The sequence below is a fragment of the Mercurialis annua genome, linkage group LG5, assembly GCF_937616625.2.
Source record: "Mercurialis annua linkage group LG5, ddMerAnnu1.2, whole genome shotgun sequence".
Classification (NCBI taxonomy): domain Eukaryota; kingdom Viridiplantae; phylum Streptophyta; class Magnoliopsida; order Malpighiales; family Euphorbiaceae; genus Mercurialis; species Mercurialis annua.
The window spans coordinates 10,859,017-10,876,236 of NC_065574.1; the positions used below are offsets into that span (position 1 = coordinate 10,859,017).

Genomic DNA, 17,220 nt, shown 5'->3' on the forward strand with positions numbered 1-17,220 from the left:
GATGTATTAAGCCATTTTATTATGTAAATTTTATGTTTTTTCCTCTTAACATGTTATATATTTATTTAGCTTTTACTTAAACAGATTATGAAAACTGAAATCCCTGAGGTGAGAAAGGAACTTACAGAATTCAAACGAGAAGTTATGATTTCTACGAAAAACATGTTAAAGGACAATATAGATAATACTTCAAATGTATAAAATTTGAGTTGATTTTTTTCTCGGTATGGTAACATAATTAATGTACTTTTTGATTTTTTAACTATTATTTTAATATGTTTTGGAATTGATATCTGAGATCCGTGAGTTCATAAAGGATTTTGAAATATGTAAAAAAGAAATTTTGTCATCATTTATAAATGTTTCAAAGTTTAATTTTGATGCAGATTCAAACAAATCTCCAAATTATGAGTAACATTTATTTCTAGAACTTTTATTTTTTGTATTTATGTTTGTAAAATTGCTTACTGTTTTACACATCTTTCTCATAAATAGAATACAAGAATCATAACTGATGAAATTGGAAAAGATTTTTCATAATTTAAAGAAAACGTGTTGAGAGTTTTGAGAAATATGACAAATGATAATGTGAATTGTGACATTGAAAACAAATATAGTTAGTAATATAAAAATGTTGAGAAATACTAAGGAGCAGTTAAGGAATGATATTACAAATTTTAAAAATGAAGTTTTAAATATATTAGTGGAAGTTAGAAATGGGTTAGGAAGTAAATTGGAAATTGGAAAGAATATTAATGATGATAAGGTGCACAATTTAATCAATTTAGATTTAAAGTTTTCTCAAATAATGTCAAGGTCAACTCATAGAGAAGAATAAATGTTCACTAATTAAAAGACAAGATATGAATAAAAAGGTGTATGAAATATACAACAAAGATTATTACAAGACATGCGTAAGAAAAAATGCTAAATTTGAATCCCTTCTAAATGTTCCTTGAATTGATGAAGGTGGCATGAGGGTAGTTATGGAAAGTTCTGCATCTACATCTTTGAATTTAGAGAAGTTGGGTATCGATTATGTGAGTAATGATCTCAAACTGCTAAGTGAGCCAGCCAATTAGTTAGTAACTAATAAAATTAGTTCTGCAAAGGTTGCTGATAATACTTTTTTATTTAGGGGAATAAAGATTAGAAAATTGAAGACTCAAAATAACAAGGCCGCAAATACATTAAGTAACCATAATTTTATTTTGATTATTTTATTTCTTAAAATTGCTTCAAAATTTATTATACCACATAATTTATTCGGCACTCATTATTATTTTTCCAGAAACTCATCTAAAATCCGCTACAAAGTTCTAGGTCAATAACAGGTGTTTCTCAAACAAAACGTTCACCTTCTTGTAAATTTTATTTTGCGCAAAGTATCAGAGCTAAAACCAATTAAGATAAGGAGATCGGGGTTTGTTATACGTTATAATGGGAAAAAGAAAAAAAAACGTCCCTCTCCACTAAAGGTGATTATAAAATTTTACATATGTTTTTATTACATATTTTAGTTTTAATTATTTTTATTAATGAAAGTTCAATATATTCATTGACATATATTTTGTAACTTATGCGTATAAATTTATTGACTAGCCATCTGAAAATTAGAATCCCATTATGAGTTTTGGATGATAGTGTCAAAGAAATATGTGACGTTTTTTTCGAAATATTTTACATGAAAGAGTAAGTAATAATTAGAGCTTTAAAGTTTTTTTTATTTAATTTTTTTACTTATTTTTAATAATATTATATTTTGTAAACTTTTGTTAGTCAAATTGTTTGCCATATAGGCTCTCAGTATGCAACGCACAAAATAATTTGTTCTTAAAACCCAATGTATGGGTGAATTCTTAGGTAACAAGTAATTTTTAAAGTTTATTGTACATTATTTATTTATAATATGTTTGTTTAATTCTACCACTGATATCAACTTTTATCAGATAATATATCTCATGATAAATGTCGCAACACTTCTTGAAAAGGGAAAAATGGAATGGAAAATTTGGTATTTGCCATCACATTTTCAGTATGTTTTGTTTTAAATTTATTAATTAGATTTGTTTTTGAGAATTATTTAATAGTATAACTTTTATAATATAGGTTTGTTATTGTGCAAACTGTCAGCAAAAGTTTTACAAGATTTGCTTCCTCCAATTGCTAACTTTGTTAAGCATTATAGAAATAAAGAAATTTATATGCAACGCTTTGGAGTATGCGAAAAAGTATACTTGTTTAAATTTTTATTAGATAAATCTTATTGTTATTTTTATTTTAATAATAACTTAATGTTAATAAATTATTGTTTGTGTGAATATATTGATATTCTCGTTAATTTGAAAGAAAAACATTGGTTTTACTAATGATTGACATGAAACAATGTAAAGCGCTTATATATGATGGTTGTTAGAGTATTGACCAAGCAACACGAGGAATACGTAAGTAATGTGGATATAATTTTTTTTAAAAATATCTACATAAATATATATTTGTATTATTAGTATTTACTAATACTTTTGTTATTATATTATGGCCAAATGTTGTAAAAAGGCCAAACCTTTCACAAAAATTTCACAAAAGTCCTGATCTTTCAATTTTGTCGATTTTGGCCAAAAACTGATTATTTGGTTTCACAAAAGTCCTGACCTTTCAATTTTGTCGATTTTGGCCAAAAATGAATTATTTGGTTTCACAAAAGTCCTGACCTTTCAATATTTGGCATGCCACATAGGCGCCACATAGGTGCCACATAGGCAAATTGAAATCAAATTGAGAGTTGGCCACAATTGAAATCAAATAATTTGTTTTTGGCCAAAATCGACAAAATTGAAAGGTCAGGACTTTTGTGAAACTTTTATGAAAGGTTTGGCCTTTTTACAACATTTGGCCTTATATTATTGTCTTATAATTTATGTTAATGACTTTAGGTATGAGAAGATAATAATGTGGTATGTATGCTTAAATTTGGCATAATATATATTTCTTATCGAGTATAATATTTTTATTTATTAATTAGCATGTCCAGTTTAACGTCTGTGGATGTCACTGATTTTTATTTTAATTTATTTATTGGCTAAAAAACCTTTACAAGACCAAGCACGAGATGTTATTAGCTTGGATAATAATGTTACCAACCAATAAAAGCGAGATTATATAATCAGAGTTATAGTTAATCACAAGTTAAATAAGGAAATAAAAAAAGGGAAAATAGCATTGCCATTTAAGATTTAACTGTCTAGCCTTGACACTTCAGGTATTCCTTTTTGTTTTGGCCAGTTTAGCCATTAGTATTGTATGTTGATGGTTTTCTTTATTCTTTAGTTTTCAGTTTTTGATCCTATATATCCCATACTAACTTGCTTGACTGATATTTTTTTATAAAATTGTGTGAAACACTGTAACGGAATACAGTAGTTGAAACACAATATGTTAAAAGTAAAAATGATAATACTAATATTGATTTTCAAGTTACTCATCTTGCTTAAGCCGAATTCGGTCCGAAATTGAAGAATTTTGAGTTAACTGACAAATACTCGACGATTTTATAGCTTACTTCAAGTTTAAATCCATCTTTAAAGTTGAAGCTCGAGGTTAAGCTAAAACTCGTCGAGTTGGTAAGCTTTTCTCGAGTTGTTAATTCTACAAAAGAGTATAGTCGAGGTAAGTTTAAAAAATCGTCGAGTTAGAAGCTTACCTCGAGTAAGAACTCATCTGGAGAATTTAATACTCGAGGTAATCTATTATTCTCGACGAGTTATTAGCTTACCTTGAGTTTACTCGAAGGTATTTTTGGGATTGCAGAGTCGTGCAATCTTTTTACTCTAGCAGATCAGCAATAGTGGTAGAAGTAGTCCGGTATCGGTGCTGTCAGTCCGGAGTTTAGACTGGTCGTACATTATTTTGTATATTGGTTATCGTTTAATCGTACGTACACTTGGCATGTGTAGAATATATATCGTTTGATTTTATGTACGTAAGTATGTTTATGATATCTTCATGATATGATCATATTTGCATGTATAATATGAGATATGTCCTTGATATGAGATAAAGATTGAAACGAAATGATATTCTATGTTAATATGCATGTATTAAGATAATGACTTAATAGATAATAGAAAGATAAAACCGGGCTAAAACGCATATGGGTAACATGAAAACGTTATACAAAGAAATATAGAATGAAACCGTATTAATATGTTATACTTTTTCTTGCTAATCGGTAGATCGTTAGGCTAGCTACGGGTTCCGGAGCAACTATTCTTGTTCCCTAGCGCCGGTCTCGACTCATGGATTTGAGTCGTGATAATATCTCGTATAGCTTTCTCATAAGTAGATGGATCAACAACTTAATCTTTTTCTCCATGACTAACCAACTCTTGTGTATCATGCGGGAAAACCATATCTCTCCAGTGGACGAGATAATCTACTTGTTCTTCGAGCTGTTATTATAGATACATCTTTTATTAACTTTAACTCTGAGTGGGTTTGATCAATTTTTATCGATTCATTCTTTTGTTGGTAACTAGATGACTATTCATCTAATTTTATATTCATTCCTTAGTCTCCCTCTTGAATAAACTCTTGATCAAGAAAGACTACCACCGACTAACAACGATTGTTTGTTCGGTTGGAATATAGAAATAATATCCTAAAATGTCTTTAGGATATCACCTTTCCATTATTGACTTTGATTCTAACTTATCGGATATAAATTTTTTGATATATTCTGAACATATTCAAATCTTAACATCCTTAAAACTTGACTTCATACCATATCTCATAAGGTATCTTTGGAGCAGATTTAGTTGGAACTAGATTCATAATTTCATTTACGGTAAGAAGTGCATGAACCTGTAACTAAATGGGTAAGTCAGTATATAGCTTATTATCAATTATATCATGTCTGACAATGTACGATCCCTCTTCTTTGATAGACACACCATTCAACCATTATCTTCCCAAAGAGTAATTTGAGAAATAATACTACACGCCTTTAGCAAATTCTGTTCTCAAGTATTCTTCTCTTTTTGATCACATCGTAAAGTCTTAATATTTTTTTAAATTTGATTTTCTACTTCATTCTTGAAGTCTTTGAACTTTTTCAAAAGCTTCACTTTGTTCTTCACAAGACAAACTTAACCATATTGTGATAAATCTTTGGAGTAAGTAATGAAGTATAAGTATTTACCTTAGTTCGTTTCTCTAAACATACCACATACATCACTACGTATGATTTCTTAAATGTCTTTAGCTCTACCACTTTGTCCTACAAAGGGTGATCGTGTTATTTTGCTTTTTAAGATATGACACATAAGTCAGAAGTGATGCAGAACCCTGATTGTTCAAAATTTCCATCCTATCTAACTTATTAAGTCTCTCTTTAATTGGATTATGTCCTAATCTTAAATGCCAAAACTATTCAGAGGTTTGATTACTTATGGTATTCATTTCCAAAATATGTTTTGCACTAAACATCTTTATTCAAACAATAAAGATTATTTTATACATATCCATACCCAACTCCGTATTCTCGAACATAATATTATAAATATTCTTTGTAGATAGAAAATCAATTACCAAATTTATCAACAAATTCGGACATGATATTTCTATAGTTGGAATAAGCACAAAACATTTATCTAAGTACAACTTAGGTTTTATAAAAAAATTGAAATTGATCCTCTAACTCTTATCGCAAACCCTTGCATTATTTCTGAGTTTTAAGATCATTGGACCATTTTCTATCTTTTTTACATTTAGTAAATCTATAAAGGATAAACAATGTGAGAATTAGTTTTGGTATCCAATACCCAAAATTTTAGATGAGCTATTTGTATTAGAACACGAGATATATATATTCTCGGTTGAATTGTCTTTTCTCTCTTTTTTGCCTTTGAAATATTCCCAATACTCAATGCAAATTCATTTCCAATGTCATTAGGTTCGACAAAACAAACACTTTCTTTTATTGACCAATACGCCTTTCAAACATTCCAAATATCTTCAGTACTGATTTGTAAAGTCCTACATCTAAACAATAAAAATGTGTTTTCTTTGTTAACCGATGTGCATTTCTTTTCCGCAGTTGCCTTAGAGGTATCTAAATATCTTAAACAATCAAAACGGTTTTTAACCACTAGCCAATTACTATCATGAATGTTACTTTAAAGTATTCTATTTAATTTTATCATTTCTAAGATAGCAACGATTTCTAATTATTATTCATGTTATTTTGTATATTTTACCATAATAATTTTATGTTTAATCAAAGCAACTTCCCCCTATCTTTTTGAATCCTACACTTCTAAACTAGAAAACGTAAATATTTGTTGGAAAAGATTTCAAACGAGTGATTGAAGTCTTATATAAACATTCCTCGTTTCCCTCAGGTACACATTGCCGATATTAGGATCATAAATGTTTTAAAAGTGAAAAATTGTTGTTCATCATATCTCATATGAGATTCAATCATTCTGGCTCCTAAAACTTTCACCCTCAGGTACGCCTAATTGCCGATATTGGGTTCCGCTATTAGTTAAGTTTAGCCCATTGAATCAACTAGGATGTATCAATTTGAATAATATATGAAGAATTATTCAAATTGATAGATACTAGTTGATGCATGTGTAGGAGGGTAGGGTCGATGGACTCCACCTTTTTTTTAGGAAATGAAAAATTTATACGTATATACATATAACATCTTAACTGAAAATTAAAATCTTAACCTTGAAACCATAAGTCGTGACATATGCATCCATGATCAAAATTACAATTTTACAATAAAAAAGAATAAATGGTGTATAAGTATAATATTATCAAGTATTAGACTTTAGATTAAAAATTTATAATTAGAGTTTTAAATAATGTAGCTGGAAATTGACTAGTTAAGTACCCATATATATTTTTCTATTGCGAAGAATTATTAAATTCCAAAAAAATATAATTATTTATTTTAGTTTTATTTATTAATTCATAATTTAGTCGATGTATATATATTTTGTTCAGTAAACTACTGTATAAAATAATAATTTGTGTGCAACTAAGTCTAATAATTTCTCAATTTTTTTATTTATCAAACTCGATATATATAATCAAATGATTAATTAGTGTTTGAATACTTATTAATAACATATAGTTAAATTAATATATCTAATAGTCTGACTAATGATATAATTATGCAATATTTATAGAATATAAAAATTCACTAAGAATAATAGTAACATATTAATTTTATTATTTAACATCATTTAACTAAAAGTTTACTCTAAAAAAACTAAAAGTTTACTTAAATTCTCTCTCTCTCTCTCTTATATATATATATATACATATATATGTATATATATATACATATATATGTATATGTATGTATATATGTATACATATATGTATACATATATGTATGTATGTATACATATATGTATACATATATGTATGTATATGTATGTATGTATATGTATGTATATGTATGTATGTATGTATGTATGTATGTATACATATATATATATATATATATGAACCCCACCATACGAGATTTCTGGATCCGCCACTGACTCGGGGTACGCCTAATTGCCGATATGGCGGAATACTATATTGATACATCCGCAACATCTCATGTTTAACAATAAACTCAATAACGACTCTTGACGATATCACCCTCACTCCTATGTATCCATAGCCGACAAGATGATATCAAAGTGTGTTAGTTTATTGCTTCAATGGAGAGGCATTGATAAATTAACTTAATGATAAAACAATATAAACTTAATATTACAACTATTTGGAAGCTTTCTTTGGTTCTCAAGTCTTTAAGGTCTCATATAGCACATTAATTATTTTAGTATGCATCCGATACATGTTTATGTATCTCATATGTAACCTAAAATGAAATATGCAATCAACATTTTAACATGCATCTAATCCATCATTATATATCACATGTATAAGATAAAATGAATCATACGATCACAAATAAACGATCATGGACTCTCTAGATCTCATACTTTAGCCACGAATGAATGAGCAAATCATTACAACTCTCGGAAATGATTCCACAATTATTTCTTTTATAAGTTGAGCTTTCTTTACGTACCAAGGGTCATCCTAAGTCCTTTGGAAGCCTCGTCCGATCGCCAAACCACCGGAAGCTATTTGTTTTCTAGGGTCTTAAGCAGAAGGTTTGTCGTGGGAGTGACATCCCATGACTAATTTGTTTTATGAAACATTTGAAGCTTAATAATGTAAGAGAAGAATTAAAAAACTAAAATAGTAAGCTATGTATAAACTATTTCATTGCTTGAATATTACTAATTGATGTTGTGAAAGCTCAATAATTTCATGGCCAATTCTATCATTGCCGATATTTTGTCACATTTCTTAATTAAAATTTACAAAATCCAACAAATGATCTTCTTCTTTCTGTGCCAATTCAAGTTCCATATCTAACATGTCATTTTTTTCACCTTTTCATAGCTTCAATTTTTGCTCTAACCCATTAATTTTAAAAATATTGTTTTCCTATCTTTAGACTAAGTTAATATTCTTTCTAATAAGGCTCATTGATATTTGGACTATTTTTTTTTTCATTTCATTTGTTTCCACCCCAATAAGTATTAAACATAATTCAGCTTCTACCAACCACCTTGAGTCTATAGAATGGAGTGATAAGGAAGTTGACTAAGGTGTGATTGTCTTTCCTCAAATAAAAGAATTATGAAGAGTAATTTAAGGAGTCCTGTTGGAATTCAATCACATAATGGAAATCAATCAAGCAATATTTTCCTATAAATTAGCTATGTGAACAGTACTAAAATAGACATTAGTATCTGTACAAATTTACTTCTTTATCTGTAACTTTTCCATATTCATTTGCTTCATTGATTGTAAAGTCTATAAATATATATATCAATAAAACACCTTAGTTCTGAAAGAGCCTATTCATTTTTCGTGGGTGTTGGACTAGTGGTTATTTCCTTTTTGCTTTCATCCCTTGTGGCGAACTAGACTGATAATTGTGTATGTACATAAAGAATAGTTTTTCTTCTACAACTTCCTTATCACTCCATTCTATAGACTCAAGGTGGTTGGTAGAAGTTGGATTATGTTTAATACTAAGTAGATCGCATAATTCAAAATGGTGTATGATGACTAATTTCTTTCTTTAAGAATTGTCTATTTTTGCTATTAAATATATTATTAAATTAATAAATTCTCTATTTGCTTTTAAATATTATGGCACTAAAAGTACAACTAAAAGTGTAAAATCAGAATTTATATATTACCAATATAAAGAAAAAAAAAAGAATTTTTATTTCAACGAGAAATCGGTTCCCAAAGCACAATTTTTGCGTCAGTGGCCATTTTATTTTTAGGATTTGAATAGCCATCATTATCCATGTAAAAATAATGCAATACGTTACTAAAGTTCCAAAATAACTCTCTAAAAGGTTTTGGAGGCGAATTCTCTTCCTTTTGCACAGAGAGTCGTAGCAATTCTTTCCTATACTTCTCAATATCTCGTTTTACCCCTTCAATAGCTTCTTTTTCTGTCATACTTCCCTGACTATGAAGTACACGTAGTGATACGCTGTTGTATTTACCTTGTTCGCGTTCTCTCTACGAATTTAAAGCAGTAAATTGCACATGCATTAGACTATAAAAATAAGAGAAACAACAATTGCACACAAGCAATTACTAGAAAGTGATTTATTAAGATAATTAATCTTGAGGGTACCCAAACTATTGTATTTTTTTTTAATTTGGTGACCAAACTTTAATTTGTCTTATTTTAATTCTTAAATTTTAATTTTATTTTAAGGAAGTTTTTCGGCCAAAAGTGCATATATGGTAGCTGAATTTTACTTGTTTTACTTAAAAATTCCATATATGCATAATTTAATCTTGAAACACCCTTCCAAAATGAAATTATGTGTACGTGATAAATTTCGATTGTCACGTGTTAAATTTTGGCTACCATGTATTCATTTTAACTAGGAAAACCCATTTAAAATATAATTAAAATTTAGTAACCAAAATAAAACAAATTAAAATTTAGTCAACAAAATATAAAAAAACATTACTTTGGGTATTTTTAGGATCAATTACCCGAATTTTTAAGTACCTTGAAAGATTTGAGATCATTAAGAAGTCGTCCAACCAGGCTGACATGCTTAAATAGATCATACACTTGTGGCCCTACCATTACTTCTTCAGGTAATGTTATCCCAAGAAAATATGTTGTTACATGACAAATTGGTCCTAATGCAAAAGATATGTAGGCATTTTCCATGTATTCATCTAATGAAGGTATTGCATTCTCTCGAGCCCATGTAGCTTCTTTCATCATAGACTTGAGCAATTCATACCACTGTAACATAAACAATATTAGTATTGCTACATATAAATTAAATTTTACAAATCAAAAATCTTACTATTTTGACCAAGTGATGCTCAACGCTTCTTCCATGATATTTGAATGCAATGGCGTCGAGCTCTTTAATCATATCTTCAAGTGCTGAAAAAATGATCTTAACTTGCTCCGAGTGGTAGCCAATAGTTGATGTTTCCCCCCACCTATAAGGGAGAATTTTATGCAAAGTTAATTAGTCATTGAGTTGGGTGAAATATTTTTACTGTTACCAAACTATAGATTTTTTTACAAAAAGATTATCAAATTTTAAAACATTATTAGCTAACTATAATTTTTTCACAAAACAATTATAAAAAATTTCAAAATGGTTATCGAGCTATTTTTTTTTTTTTTACAAAATGGTTATCAAATTATATATGTGGACAAGGCAAAAATATACAACCAGACAACAAATTGGTATCTGTTTTATAGAAAAGCAATATTTTGATAATCATTATAAATTTTTTTATAATTCGGCAACCGTTTCGTAAAAAAAATATAGTTCAATAACCATTTTATATTTTTTATAATTCGATAACTATTTTATATATATATATATATATATATAAAACTCTAATTCGATAACTGTAAAAATATTTAATCTGATCGAGTTAGATAGTAGAAATTATTACAATATTGCACGCCAAATGAGCCTTTTTAATTAGTAAATGAGTTTTTTCTATGAATAACTCGCTAAAGAAGAAATTTGGATTAAGATTTATACACTTCATCTATTGAGTTTTGCACCTAGAAACTCAACAAAAATAAAGCAAGCATAATACCTTTGGACTAACTGGACTAAGTTTTCCAATTCTTCCTTTGAACCGGCAATGTCAAAAAAGTCGTCAACAACAGTAGCTAGAACACAGTTTTTGGTAATGGAAACTCGAGCATGAGCCAATTCGGGAGCAACGAGGACTGCAGAATTGGTGTAATAGCAATTAAGTAGCATAAGTCTTGCAAAATTCAGTTCCTCAAATCTGCAAATCTTAACCCATCTGCACTTATAATTTTATATGTATTAATAAACAAAACAAATTTGACGTTTAATTTTGTCTTTCCTAAAAAAACACAATCATAAACATCTAAGTACCTCTCAAGATCTTGGTATTCTTTCTGATACAACGATTGGCAGATGTTATATTGTTGGATGGCCAGCGCCAACAACTCGATGTTATTGTCATTGAGACTGTTATGGATTTCAGAAAAATAATAATGTATTGGATTAACAAGTCTTATGCTCACATCTAAAAGGTCTTATTTAACTACGAATCAACAAATCTGGCTTACCTATAAGATGCTTTCACAAGTTGAACAGAAGTTGCTTTTTGTAGCTCTATTTCCCACCTTATTTCAAGAAAATTTAGATTGTCGTAACGATATTTTAGAGCATGACCAACCTGTACAATTTCATATATTAAGCAAGTTAAGAAACACATTTCCTTTATATAAAATTGTTTTGATCCCCTATTTTATATTTTAGTAATATTATAACTAAGTAAGTACAATTGAAAAACTACAGACCAAATTAATTTCATTTACTTTGCGTACCTCTTCATGTAGTTTAGAATCGTTAATGGCACCCGTCAATATTTGTTGTTTCAAAAGAGAACATGTCCAAACTTCTAACTTCTCAAGAACATGTTCATCTTCATACATCATTAATTTTGAGGCTTTGAATAATTCCAAAATTGTTTTTGTATTTTTGAATTGTGGACCCGCTGAATTGAAAATATATTCTTCTTCAGAAACTTGTGCTAGTGCATCTACAAAATAGGAAAAATGTTCAATAATTGTTCTAAAGTTTGAAAGAAAATTAAAGATAATATATTAAATACATACCAGAAGAAACATCGTATCCATTCAATCGTAGCAGACGAAATCCCAAAGCACAACAATTCACATCTAAATATATTTCTTCATCTCTTTGCACCCATAATCTACCAAAATAAATATTTATGTTCAAAATGCTTCATCTACAAATTATCTATGTAAGATATTTGAAATGTTATTGGATAATTACCTGTATATTTTATCCAAAGTATTATCTATTTCTGTTCTGAAATACATATCATCAATTCCTAACTTCTGAATATTTTCTATTGCACAAAGCTGACTATAGATTTTCGATGGATAAGTAGTGGGAACTGAAAAATTACAATATAACAATTAATCATTAAAGATAAAGAAATTAGTGTTCTAAAAATATATATATATTTTTACCTGTATTGTCAGAATTCTTTAAAAGGGTGGTCAAGTAATCATAACATTGTGGATTATGATTGTAAAACAAAACAGCTGCAGTTGCTGATGGTGAGTTAAAAAATGATCCATTACTTTGATGTTTACTTATCTCTTCCCATTTATACTTTTCTCCAAGCCCTTCTATTAAGTATGCTAGATGGGCTTCGGTTCCTTCCAATTCACATCTGTAGAAATTAAATATGATGATCATTTACCGTAAAAATTGTTAAATAAATTCGGATACGATGTCATTAAAATGTCAAGAAATGATTTTTTTTTTTAAATGGAGCATCATATGTCCAACTTAGGAGTCTCAATAGCAATGATTGTTAACTATAATAGAGATATTAATTTAGTTTAAGCGATAAATACATGTCGAGTTAATTCGTGAATTATTTGAGATTGACTCAAAGATATACTTAAAATTGATTCGAAAATGAAAATAATAACATTTTATTTTATATGTCAAAAGATAACTAAAATTGAACAATACCTTGCCACTTCACTGTCTCTCTTCTGTAGTAATACATCAAGTGTTTTAGAAAGAAAAGAAAGCTCTAATCCATATTCCTTTGCAAGTTCAATCATGGCAGAAAATGTAATATCAAACCCAATTGGTGTCAATTGTCTCTCATCAGTGGCAGCCCAATAATTGGCCTCAATAAATTCTAGACCTACGAAATAGATAGAAGTTAATAAAATGTGTAGCGGAAACAATAAATCTATAAGTATGTTGATTGATAGATTAATGCCAAATTTTAACTTACAAAAACCATTTTAGTTTTAATAAATGTTTTAATGAATTCTAGAAATTAAGCATCCAAAAAATTGCTGATTCAATTGAATTTCGAGATGGAAAATAAAATAAAAACTTTTGTAACACTCAAAAACTGCTTATCAAAATCTCAAACTTACGTATAAATATCAAAATTAATCATATCTTAATATGAAATTAAAAGAAATTCAAGGCACCATAACTAAAAATAAGTATAATTAATTAAAAATATAACTTGCATTTTTAGAGGCCTAAACGACTGAATTGGTCCTAAAACAACGGACTATATGAGAGTAGATGGTGAGTATCGATCGTTTGGCCTATTTCAATTGAAATTAGACCCATAAATCGCCTAAATCGCACACCTCAAACTAGGACAGAATTATAAAACTGCTATAATCGAAATTTTTAGTTCATTCTCTGAAAACTCCAATTCTCCATACACACCTGCATCAAAATGATATCTGAACAACTCATGTCTACGGCCAATATTTACAAATAAAATCTATTGAAATATGAAAGTTTTTTCGCCTGCGCTCAGTCATTAAAATAAAGAAAAATGAATTTATCTACTTACAATTATAACTCGTGAAATATATCATCATAATTTAAATTTTGTCAGTTTAGCCCATCATTCTTGACAGTAACATGACACAAAATTATATATATGTTAAATAAGGTATATTTTGTAAACGTGCATGTATAATATTGCTCAACATCAGTTCTGAATACGAGTTGTAGGTATATTTGATAAAGGTCGCAAAAATGACAGACTAAACAAGCAGCGGTTAAAGATAAGAGTATATTTAAATGAGATATAACCGTGGATATTATAAATTCAATATGCCTTAAAATAAATAAGGTAAAGAATATTGTTTTACCTCTTTTGATGAGAGATTGGCCAACTTTCCATTTGTGAAGAGCAAGAACACAAGCCAAAGTAGATGAGAGATAATCCTTAACAAGCAATGGGTGGTAGGATGGATTATGGCACCATGATCCATCACCTTGCTGATTCTCCATAACCCATTCCAAGCATTCTGGAAATGATGGCTTCTCCTTTGATTCTTTAGAAGGGACCATAGCCACCCATGCTGTATCATAAAATGATATTGACAGTTTTGCTTTCTCAACCACCTTAATTCTTTTTGTTGTTGTTTTCTCTACTTCATCCTGATTAATTAAACATCATGTCAAACTATTATCTATGTAATTTCATTATGTAGATGGGGGAATTGATCTCGAGGGTACCTACACCGTCGTTTTATATCACTTTGGTGATCGAACTTTTATTCGGTTAATTTTTTTATTCAGTTAATTTTGATTACTGAACTTTGATTTTTTCAACAAAAGTTTTCTAGCCAAAATGCTAACGTGGTAGCTGGATTTTTCCATATTGCAACAAAACTTGTCACTTACGGATAATTATAAATCAACGAGGAGTTTTTCTAGCAAAATTATTCATATATGTCAAGTTTTTAGACAATAACAAATAAACAACTTGGCTGCAACATATACATATTATTTCCAAATACTTCCCATTGAAATAAAATTAAAGTTTAATAGTCAAATTAAAAAGAAAACATTAAAATTGTGTAATCAAATTGAAATAAATCAAAGTTTGGCTACCAAAATGTAAACAAATGCAATAATTTAGGTACCACCATAATTAATTACCCATGATATAACTATAACTATATAATATTAAGAATTACCATATTGTTTTCTGTATCAACTCCCTGAAATTCTGTAAGCTTACAAGATATTTCTGCTTATAAGAAAATCCCAAACATGAAAAGAGAGTTACTTACATATGTAATGATGGAAATATTTTCATAATTAAACTATTAACCGAGAAAAACGTTGTTGAATTGTAGATAATACCACTTACGTAATAATGGAGATATTTTTCGTTCACTTGCAAATGTAAGAAAATTTCTGATGAGAAGCGACATGGAAACAGTTTCTTTGGTTGCAAGGAGAGAAAGAACATTGAGGATTGAAGGAATAAAGTGGGTAGATGCTCAACTGTTATACTTATAGAAATGGGAAAGTTTTATTTTAAGTTCATATATATATGTTTTATACTCGTATATCTAGATGTGGCATTAAAAGCATATCTTGAATATTAGTATTATTCATAATATATTACTATCTTTTTAAAAATAAAGAATATCTAGTTGTCATAGGCTTAAGGTATTAAAAGTACTAAACCTTTTCGGTTGACGTCAATTCTAGCCAAATCTTTCAAAAACACAAAATTTAGTCAACTTTTAATATTTACATTAGGCAATTGCTTATTCTTTTTTCAAAAAAATATCAAACTTTTTATAATATTTTTAATTCTAACCACGTCTAATCTTTTTTCATTTGAAAAACTACTTATCAAATTTAGGATATAATTTATGGAAAATAACAAACGAAATTACATGAATACCCTCATTTTAATGAGGTGTTATAATATGATTGGCTTAGTCTACGGATGACGTGGTAGACTGAGTCTACATAAGAATTTCTCGATAGGAGAATGCTTTTTGATTGCACTACTTGTTGAAAACAACCGTACGAGATAGACCTTAGCCCATCCAGTTTTCAGGGTTTCGCCTTAACTAATCCAGATCCGACCCGCGTCGCGCACCTGGCATGGTGGGTGACTCTGCTGGTAGGAATTTTCTGCATTCACAAGACTCGAATCTGAAACCTTACTTAAGCGATATCAAGCCGCTTACCACTTGGACCAACCCCCATTGGTTAAAAAAATTATATTATAAATAATGAGTGATTGGTTAAAATTGAAATGTATTTATCAAAAATCAATTAAAATTGGTGTTTTGAAAGGTTTAATAAGAATTGACCTAATCCGGAAAGATTTGATATTTTTAAGACGTTAAGCCTATAAAAAATATAAATTTAACTCAAATTTACTGAATTATTGCAGTTAAAATTCTTTATTTTAATTGTTTAGGGTTTAGGGTTTAAAGTAGTTGTGAAAGGTTGGAGTTTGAATCCTTCAAGGGCATTATTTAACGGCTCCTGAACTATTCTAAGACGTTTTTTAACGGTTTATATTTCTCAATTTCACTGTCAAACTACACAAATATAATGTACTAAAATACAAGTGATTAATTATAGTGATTAAAGAAAACAAGTAATAATAGTATATTCACCGATGTCAACTAATCAACAATTATTCATATTTCATATGACAACCACATAAATAAAATACTTCACATTTATTAATAAAATAAATTTATTTCTATCAAGTAATTATAATCTACCTACTGTGCTTCCCAAAAATTTACTATATTTTCATATTTGAGTAAATTACACTGAGATTTCTTAGGTATTACCATAACTAACAGTTTGATATTCTTATTTCAAAAGTTTATTTAATGGTCTCTCAGTTTTAATTCTGTTAATTGAAAACTCTTATGTTAATCTGAGTGACCAAATCGTTTAACAAAATTGAAACTGAGATAGCAAATCGTTTAAAAGTGAGGTAGTAAATCGTTTAATAAAATTAAAGTGAGGGATCAAATCCCTCGGGAAATTAAAAGCGGGTATAAAATTGTTTGAAAATAAGTGTCAAAATTAACAGAGAGACCTAATAGTTAACTGAACTGAAACTAGAAATAGACATTTGAAACAAACGGCATCAAACAGTTAAATATGATATACCTCATGAAGCTCAACATAATTTGCTCTAAATATATTGATGTCTTATTTATTTATTTATTTTGGATAAAAATGGACACATTAGCTCAACCACAAAACGGCAATTGGCAAA

General features: G+C 28.7%; 1 protein-coding gene across 1 annotated transcript; it reads right to left on the reverse strand.

Moving 5' to 3' along the window:
• Positions 1–9,318: 9,318 nt before the first annotated feature.
• LOC126681455 (ent-kaur-16-ene synthase, chloroplastic-like) lies at positions 9,319–15,469 on the reverse strand. Its single transcript, XM_050376995.1, has 14 exons — positions 15,325–15,469; positions 15,149–15,201; positions 14,315–14,606; positions 13,152–13,332; positions 12,638–12,843; positions 12,438–12,561; positions 12,257–12,354; positions 11,966–12,180; positions 11,705–11,814; positions 11,508–11,603; positions 11,197–11,412; positions 10,437–10,578; positions 10,127–10,372; positions 9,319–9,621 (listed from the first exon to the last, which is right to left on the reverse strand). The coding sequence occupies exons 1-14, from the start codon at positions 15,386–15,388 to the stop codon at positions 9,319–9,321; spliced, it is 2,346 nt and encodes a 781-aa protein (XP_050232952.1). The 5' UTR covers positions 15,389–15,469.
• Between the last annotated feature and the right edge of the window lie 1,751 nt (positions 15,470–17,220).

Excerpts from the sequence above, each read along its gene's own strand:
- LOC126681455 (XM_050376995.1), bottom strand. The coding sequence starts at position 15,388 with ATGTCGCTTCTCATCAGAAATTTTCTTACATTTGCAAGTGAACGAAAA. Across the intron at positions 15,202-15,324 it reads AAAAATATCTCCATTATTAC|AAATATCTTGTAAGCTTACA; the intron begins GTAAGTGGTATT and ends TCTTATAAGCAG. Across the intron at positions 12,181-12,256 it reads TGGATACGATGTTTCTTCTG|ATGCACTAGCACAAGTTTCT; the intron begins GTATGTATTTAA and ends CCTATTTTGTAG.